Genomic DNA, 9,284 nt, shown 5'->3' on the forward strand with positions numbered 1-9,284 from the left:
TGCTGAACCAGGCTTCCTTGCACTGTTGACAGGATTTCCGGATGTTTTAGGTGCAGGAACCTTGAAGGCTGAAGCAGCTGATGATGGCCTATTTCCATCCACTGATTCTTCATCATCGAAGCTTTTATCTGCACAAAGCATTACAAAAATATATGTAAGAGAACCAAGCTTTGCTCCTTTTTCCAAAACAAGTAAATCCATATATATGATCATTATTTTGCTACTATACGTAATACAAGATAAAGGGCTTAAGAATAAGCATTTATATATTGGCTAATACTATATTAAAAAAACCTCTGTGTTTAAAATCAAAATGCAATATTGTCATATTTCCTACCTGCATATAGTAAGTCAAAACATAAAACCAAACATATTAACTTTAAGGGTGATAAAAAAGCATTTTACATTTTTTCTTGCAACTCATACAAGCATTTTCTGCCAGCTCCTCCCATAGTGTATCTTCCAGCACACCCTGTCTTATTCCTTATACCCAGATTCTGCAACTTACAATCACAGATCCGTTTGCAAATCAGTCGCCTCATTCCTCTGAAAGCTCTTAATTTCCCTCACCCTAGGACGCTCCCAATAGTTCACATGGCCAAATACAGTAAATTCAATGCTAATCAAAGATTCTATCAAAAATAGACAGAAAAAAACACAGAACCACCACTGAGGTTTGTGCCGGCATTTTTCTTTCTCTTCCCTGCCCTAGGTGCTATAACAGCCAATCAGCTACAAGGTGACATCATCTTATGGCAGCTACTGCCAGATGAAAGGTAAAAATTCTCCATGCATCTAAGAAAAATTCTCCATGTAACTATAATCTTTATTTTATATCAAAATGTCAAAGGTATTCAATACTGAAGGTTTACATCTAAATTTGCTTTCTCTTATTTAATTAACATGAAGATGTATATAAATAGAAAATAAGGTTGCATGCAGTGTTCCTTCTGCTGCTGTGCTTATTGCATCAGTTTAGCATGGAATATCACACTGCTCATAGCTGCGCATAATTAACTCTGTAATTCTACAATTTGCTATTTAGGCTACAGAAGCTGAACTGAACAATGTGTTCTTAAAAATTATTCTGTAATATTCTACAAGACTTCTTTTAGCTTACGAGTGACCATACCAGTATGTATTATCTCCTAATATAAAAATGACACACCCTCAACCCTTAAAAAAAGGAAAAAGCCACACAGGATATGTATTCTTTTACTCTTTGGAGAAGACGGTTTTCTCTAGGACCCTGCACAAAGCAAGCAGGACAAACAAGATGGGCGAGGCAGAGAAGCAGCTTCACCACAGGCTTCCAATCAACATATGCAGAACCTTTTCCTTCCAGTTTGCTCCCTTTACCTATGCAAATACCCATCTACCCGGAATGAAATCACCCCGGACAGTGATGCTGTCAGCAGAACTATTAGGCATATTTTAAAGAAAATGTACTAAGAAGGTTTTAAGACAGTTTTGTTTATGAGGGAAAAAATAAAGAATTAAATAAATACCTTAATATAAAGCCACATTCCATTTCACCAAGTATTTTTCTTAAAGACAACTTGTAAGAACAAAGTATCTTTCAGTTAAATTTTTTTTCGTTTTAGCCTAACACTACTAGGGAGACAGTTTGTATTAATTAATGCTCTTAAAACCTATGCTATACACATACTGCACTCTTAAAAACACAAACACAATTCCAAGTCAACTTTTTTGTCATTACTGTGAAAAAAGAATAATAATGCAGCTAAAAGAGACAGAGTAGAAATACAAATCTATAGAAAGTTAGACACTGAAATACAGAGTAGCCAGAAGTTTCCATGGAAACGGTGTTCTGTTTCTACACACACTCAGGAATTGAAAAGGAGTAAATGTCCCTACAATTTAAAACAATTAACTCTTAACATTCTCAAACTACAGGAAAACTAATTTTTAACCTTTTATCAAAATAGAACAAAATACACCAATCATAACTACACAGCAAAATGAATTTTCACAAAATTAACATGCCAGTGTAACTAGCATCTAGATCAATAATCACTAGCAGCCTGTAAAGACCTGCAAAACATCTCAAGATAACCATTTCCTACCAAAGCTAAATAATCTTGAATTTCACACTACAGTTGTTTTTGCACATTTTTGAATAAAAGAAATGATACAGTAGGTATTCTGGGATCTAGCTTCTTTTCACACGATGTTGGAAGATTATGTTTGGAAGATTCGCTTTCACTGCTTAGTTTTCTAGTATATGAAAATAGTACAATTTATTAATACCTATGTATCTTCGTCCGTTTTTGTGTTGCTAACAGAAATACCTGAGACTGGAAAGTTAACACACACAGTAGTTTATTAACTCACAATTCTGGCAGCTGCAAAGTCGGAAGGTACAGGCCTGCTATCATGGCCTAGAATGCGGCCCGAGAAAGCACAAAGAATAGCAAGAATAGCAGGTGCAAGTAGAGAGACAGACAGACAGACAGCTGCTGGCAGCTCTTTTTTTTTTTTTTTTTTGGGGGGTGTTTCGTCGCTCGCCAGACAGACAGACAGAGAGAGACATAGAGACAGACGGCGAGAAGTCACCCTCCAGGGGGGATGGTCACGCTGCAATCCCTTCTCCTCCATTCTCTTGGGATCTTGGGCACGCATGCACACGCGCCAGGCGTGAGTTTTAAGTCACTGGGTCCAGGACGCAAACCGCGGTCGACTACATGGGAGTCCAGCGACATAGCCATTACGCTAACTGCTGGTTCCCTGGCAGCTCTTTTATAGCAACCAGCTCTCACAAAAACTACCCCTTCAACCGAACCCACTAGGTCGCTGGAGACATTCATCTGTTCAGAAAGTGTTTTGTCCATGATGCAATTGCCAAGATCCAACTGCCCACTGGTCTTTGCCACCTCCTAATCTCAAATTCCAGAACATGAAACTTTGGGGGACAAACCATCACTCAAACAATAACACCATCCTACTGTTGTTTTTTATTGCTAGTGAGTGTGTGCACTCAGAGGTGAGAAAGAGGACAATAGGGCAGTCAAGCCAGTCCTTTTTACTGCATTTACCCAACCCATCAGGATTTTGGACATTGATACACGCACAAGTGCTTGGTGTGTTTTTCAAGCCGCTGGGCCAGGATTTAAACTCCGGATGGCCACGTGGAATCCAGCTTTCTATACATTGTATTTAGCTACTGCCCTAATAGGGCCACCCCACACCATTTTACTATTGATAGACATCTAGGCTGTTGCCAGTTTGAGGTTATTATAAAATAGCGATCCTACAAAGAAAGCAGTAAAGGGTTCTAAGAATTGTAGCACTATTGGGAAAGCAGAAAACATAGTAACTCATTGCGAATTCTAATTTTAAGTCAAAGGTACACATTGTAGCATTTTAAGTCAAAGATACTATTGCAGTATTTAGGGCGGTGGTCCTCAAAATGGCATCTCCACAGAAGCAACTGACCATTACACCTAGAAATCCGCTAAAAATGCTAATTCTTAGGCCCGGATCTAAATCCACAGAGTAAGAATCTCTGAAGATGCTGCCTAGTAATTTCTATACTAACACGTTCTCCTAGTGATCCTAATACATGTTCAGGTTTAAGAAAGAGGTTGGTGACTTACTACAAAGGACCATACAGCAAATATGGTTGGCGTGGCAAATCACACAGATACGGTCTCTCTGCACAACTTTTGCATTGGGACACTGCAGCACCAAAGCCTTGACAAATGACCAATAAACAAATAGGTGTGGCTATTTCAATAAAACTGTATTACACAAAACAGGGGGGCAGCTGGATTTGGTCTGCCAGCAACAGCTTGCCAATCCTGCCGTAGGGTAACCACTGAAAAATGCATAATGTACATGTAAAAAGGCTAATAGGAAAATAATTTTAAAAATTGATTAACTGAAAAAAAGAAAGGCGAAGAAAAACAACTGGATAAAATACATAAAACTCAAATGGTAACTATAAAACCAAACATATCAGTAATTACCTAGTATAAATGAATTAAAAACAAGTAGAGTATTCTTCATTCAAAATGCTTGGGGGCAGAAGTACTTTGAATTTTAGGATGTTTTTGTTTTGTTTGTGGATATCTTTATATATACATTGAGATGTCTCATCCCCCCCAAAAGATTTTCTTTGGGGAGAAGGGACTTTTGCCATTGGGTGTGTGCTTGAGAGAAACTGAGAGGAAAAGTGAGAAATCACCCCACGGTGGGGAGTGGGGGTATGGGGGGCAGGAGGCCACACATCAATCCCTGCTCCTCCATTCTCCTCTCAGGATTTGGGGCAAGCATGGACATGCACCTGCCATGATTTTTCAAGCTGCCAGGTCCAGGGCTGGAACCTCAGTCGTCCATGTAGAAGTCCAGCACCTAACCACCTATCACCTCTGGCTCCCGCAGTGAGATATCCTGAGCATGGAGCCCAAGTCCAAAACCCAAACTTCATTTATGTTTCCTATATGGCTTATACACATACCCTGAATATAATTTTATATAATATTTTTGTACTGCAGTATCTTGACACACGTAAGGGCTGGTGTGATATGTTCCACTTGTGGTGTCGTATCAGCACTCAAAAAGGTAATGATTTTGGAGCATTTTGGAAGTCAGATTAGGGATGCTCAACCTGTTTTCTAAGTAAAAATCCAAGACCAAACTTTTAAAAATAGGCTCATGTGCTCCCCAAAGAATGATAGAGGGAGACAGAGAAAGCACCCCCCAATGGGGTGTGATACATCACAACCCCTTTTCCACTTCTCCATCCTGTTATCAGGATCTAAGAGGCACACACACACACACACACACACACACACACACACGCATCTCATGTTTTTCAAGGGTCAGGGGCCAGGATTTAAACTGTGCAGTTGGCCATGTGGGATCAAGCTCCCATAACCACTAGGTCATTGGGCCAGTCCAAATAAGCTGGTTAAATGAGATACAGTTGTACTAACTTCAAACGAAGTAGTTCAAAGAAATGTTATTAGAAATAGAGAGATCTATTCAAGATAAAGATGTGAATCCAAGAGGCAAAAACTAGTACACTAAATATTTATGGACCCACTAACATTGATTTAAATAGATAAAAGGAAAACCAAGAAAACCTACCAACATAAGAAGAAACACATTTTTACATACTTCCAATAAGGTTATATCTTTTTTGACTACTACCTAAAAGAATTCATAAAACTAATTCATCATGACAAGCCCTAACATTAAAATTTAGTTTTATAATTTATATAGACAGAGGACATAAATATTCTGGGCTTTAACATTTTTCTTACTAATTATAAAATACCAGAATAAAAACCTCAGTTTTTTTCTTCCTAGCAACTAGCACGTGCTAAAATAACGGACATTGATTATTATACATGGTTTGAAACTTTCTTAAGGTCCGAACTTCATCTTATTCATGTTGCAACCCTATTACTCTAGAACAATCCTGGAATAACTGTCGCAGCCAACCAGCTCCTCCCCCTGCTTCTCAACTGTAGCTCTAGCACTTATTCTCAACACAACACTTTGAGTTGAACAGTCACATAGCAGCCCTGTTCAGAAATTCTCCTGACTCCACACAAAGGCCCGCCAGGACTCTCTCTCCAACCTCACCTCCCACTTGCCCACCTGTATTTCCCTCTAGTCCAGCCCCACCAGCCTCCTCACTGTGAATCCTGTCAGGGCCTCTGCACTTGCTCCTCCTAGAAAGCCCTTCCCTTCCATGTCCACACTGTTCGCACACCATCTTCATGTTTTCATTCATTCATCTGCTAACTTTTCCATCTTCACGTTTTCATTCATCTGTCGGCTTCTCAATAGGGTTCACTCTGGATACAAACACTGCAAAGTTCTCAACACCCTGATACTCTGATCTACCCCGACTCCCTGCCTAATTTTTTTTCCTCGACCATATATCAACTATATATTTTGTTTATCTGTCTCCTTCCACTGCAATATACGATCTATGAGGGTGGGAACCTTTGTCTATTTTATCCAGTGCTGTATCTCCCACATGTGGAACAATGCTAAGAATTATCACAGCGGGGAAACTTTCAGTCTCCTGTAAAAGCACTACTAAGTTATTTGAAGCAACACTCCAAAGGCAAACAATGACACATGCTGAATAAAGATTTTTTTTTTTTTGGAGAGATTTTTTTTTTTTTTTGCTATAGGGCGCGTGCACTCGCCACACAGACAGAGACAGAAAGCAAGAAATCACCCCTCGGGGGGGTGGCCACACCACAATCCCTTCTCCTCCGTTCTCCTCTCAGGATCTTGGGCACGCGCACACACACACATGCCTGGCGTAAGTTTTAAGCCACGGGGTCCGGGACTCGAACCGCGGTTGACCACAAGGGAGTCCAGCGACACAGCCATTACGCTAACTGCTGGTCCCCCAAATTTTTGTTTTAAAACACATCCTAAAACCAAAATACCTGATGCGACAGTAAGAAATATAAAACTTAAACACTTTCCATTGAATTATCTATTCTGAAGACCTTGTGGGACAAGGGGAACAGAATTCAAAGTCGCACAGTAGCACCTTACCCCAAGTGCTGGTATACCAAATGACTAAACCCTTGAGATTAAAGTGAACCATAAATAGACCCTCGTACTCCTATAGTGCATTATTTTAAACTTTTCTCAAAATTAAATACTGAAGAGGTGAATCAAATGCAGAGCTTTGTTATGGTAACCCCAGCCCTTAAACTCTCTAGACTCAGACTGGTAGTACCCTTAAGTAACAGCCAAAACAAATACAAAATTTCCCCGTGAGTCTCTAGCCGCAAATTCTTCTCACAAATTCTGTCCTAATGATCACCAGGCGTAATAAGAAATGAGATATGATAGACAAGAACAATTAGAAAGAAGCAGATGACAGGAACAGATCCATGTAATATCCTAAAGTTATCAGACACATTATTTCATCCTTATGATTATTAGGCAAGATTGAAAATAACTGTGGAGGACTAGTAGATGACGTGACAGTTATGTCTCTGTACTCCGACATGGCTGACCATGGTTCGAGTCTTAGACCAGTGCGTGAAATACATGCTGGGCATGTGTACACAAATGCCCAAGATCCCAGGAAGAGAATGAAGGAGACAGGACTGAAGGATGGCCATCCCCCATGGAGGGCTATTTTTCACTTTCTCTCTCACTGTGCCTGTCTGTCTGAGTCTCTGTCTCTCTCTGGCGAGCCCACACACCCTAAGGCAAAAACCTTTTAAAAAGAAGAGGGGGATCAGCAGATGGCACAATGGCTACGTTGTTGGACTCCCATGTAATCGATCGCAATTCGAATCCTGTACCCTGTGGCTTAAAAAGACACTGGGTGTGGGACCAGCAGGTGGCGTGGTGATTAAGGCGCTGGACACTCCCACATGGCTGACCAGGGTTCAAGTCCTGAATCTGGTGGCTTGCTTTCTCACTTCCTCTCTCTCTCACTCTCAACCACTGTCTCTCTCTGGTCAAATTAAAAAAAAAAAGAAAAAGAAAAAAAGAATGAATAAATAAAAATAAAATAACTATTTAAAAATAAAAGATGTTTGCTTTTTGTTTTCCATTATAAAAGCAACAAGAGGCCCAGCAAATGGACCGCCCCTCCTGCCCGGGGCAGGGGTGATTTCTAGCTTTCTGTTTCTGTTTCTCTCTCTTTCTGGCAAGTGCACATGCCCTATAGCAAAAAAAAAAAACTCTCCCCTTTGGGGGAAAAAAAAAAAAAGGAGAAGAAGAGGAGGAAGATGACCATGAGAAGAAAAGAACTTTGGGGATCATAAAATTATAAAAAGTGACATGGATAGTTTTAAATGATCAAACAGAACTTCTACAAATGGAAAATCAAGTAACTGACATTTAAGTCAGTAGGCAAGTACAAATAACAGCAGCAGATTGAACAGAACTCAAGGGGTCATTAGTGAACTGGAAGATAAATGATTGGATTGTTCAAAAAGTCATGATGTATATTTCAAAAAGTGGTAAGTGTTGCTGGAGTTGTGGTGAAAGGGGAACTCTCCTACACTGTTGGTGGGAATGTAAACGGGTTCAACCACTGTGGAATATGGAGGCTCCTCAAAGATCTACAAATAAAACTAACATTTGATCCAACAATCTCACTTCTGAGTATCTACCTAGAGGACAGGAGAATGTTCAATCGGAAAAGCGCTTGTACATCAATGTCTATTACAGCATTACTCACGATTGCCAAGTCATGGAACCAACCCAAATGTCCACGGAAGAATGGATTGAAAAGTGTGGCACATATATTCTAGGGAATAGTATTCAGCCATAAAAAAAACAAAAAAAAAATATTCAATATCCCCAGAGGAATACTACTCAGCCATAAAAAAAAAAAAACCCTGGCATTTGATAGAAAGTGGTCGAATATGGAAGATTTACTGCTGAGTGAAGCAAGTCAGGCTATGAAAGAAAGATATTATATGTATCCACTTAATATATACCTAATATCCACACTTTATGGTAGAGACTGAAATAATGGAGAGCAGAAAAGCAGTGAAAATAGCTAAGGATGCTGAAGTCAGTGTGGAACAAGGGGCAGGAGAAGGGCAGAGTATAGAGAAGGCAAGCACAAGAACACAGAGAGGCATGACATTTGTGGGACACAGAAATGGTTTATTACCTGTTGATGACAACATGAATAGTATTCTCCACTGGACTGATCTGAGAAGTATTTCATGTTGGGTAAATTCTCTTTGCAAGCCAAATGATATAAAGTGATTGAATGTTTTAAAAAAACTGAGAATAAATAATAATAATAATCTGAAAAAATGAAAATCTATTTGTAGATGATGTGGCTAGTAATGTCTTTATCTTGACTGAAATGCATGGTAATCATGCTGGAAAAATAAATGTTATACACTGTAAAGATAAATGTGATCAAATGTAATATAAAAATATAATAATAAAAAATTTTTTTAAAAAGTCATGATGTATTTTTCAGTGTGAAAATGTGTCATGACTTTTCTGAAAACCCAGTAGAAGATATCAACTAGGATAACTAGGATATACACAGTACGTGCTCTAATATTTACTGATTAAATAATGATCAAACACAAAAAGCAAACTATAAATTATGACTAGGTTGACTTCTGTTCAAAGAAACAGACTATCAGGCTAGCAAGTGGTGTAAAGGTTAAAATGGCTGGATCCTATGTAGCCCACTCTGTGGCTTGTGAGTCCTGGACCAGGTAGCTTGAAAATGACACCAGGCGTGTGTGTGTGTGTGTGTGTGTGTGTGTGTGTGTGTGCGCCCAAAATCCCAG

General features: G+C 39.4%; 1 protein-coding gene across 7 annotated transcripts in view; it reads right to left on the reverse strand.

The window, feature by feature from the left end:
* CLASP2 (cytoplasmic linker associated protein 2) overlaps positions 1–9,284 on the reverse strand; it is a 223,769-nt gene that overhangs the window by 134,371 nt on the left and 80,114 nt on the right. For 2 of the 7 annotated variants that reach the window (XM_027769657.1, XM_027769658.1), the window contains exons 1-2: positions 509–698; positions 1–128 (exon numbers count right to left, since the gene is read on the reverse strand). In XM_027769657.1, coding sequence (XP_027625458.1) covers positions 1–128; positions 509–542 — 162 coding nt within the window. In that variant the 5' untranslated portion in view covers positions 543–698. Of the gene's footprint in view, positions 129–508; positions 701–9,284 lie in introns of those variants that run through there. The other 5 variants (XM_027769660.1, XM_027769659.1, XM_027769656.1 and 2 more) reach the window with 3 other exon arrangements.

Source organism: Tupaia chinensis, unplaced genomic scaffold, assembly GCF_000334495.1.
Source record: "Tupaia chinensis unplaced genomic scaffold, TupChi_1.0 Scaffold150166_1, whole genome shotgun sequence".
In the NCBI taxonomy this organism is placed as follows: domain Eukaryota; kingdom Metazoa; phylum Chordata; class Mammalia; order Scandentia; family Tupaiidae; genus Tupaia; species Tupaia belangeri.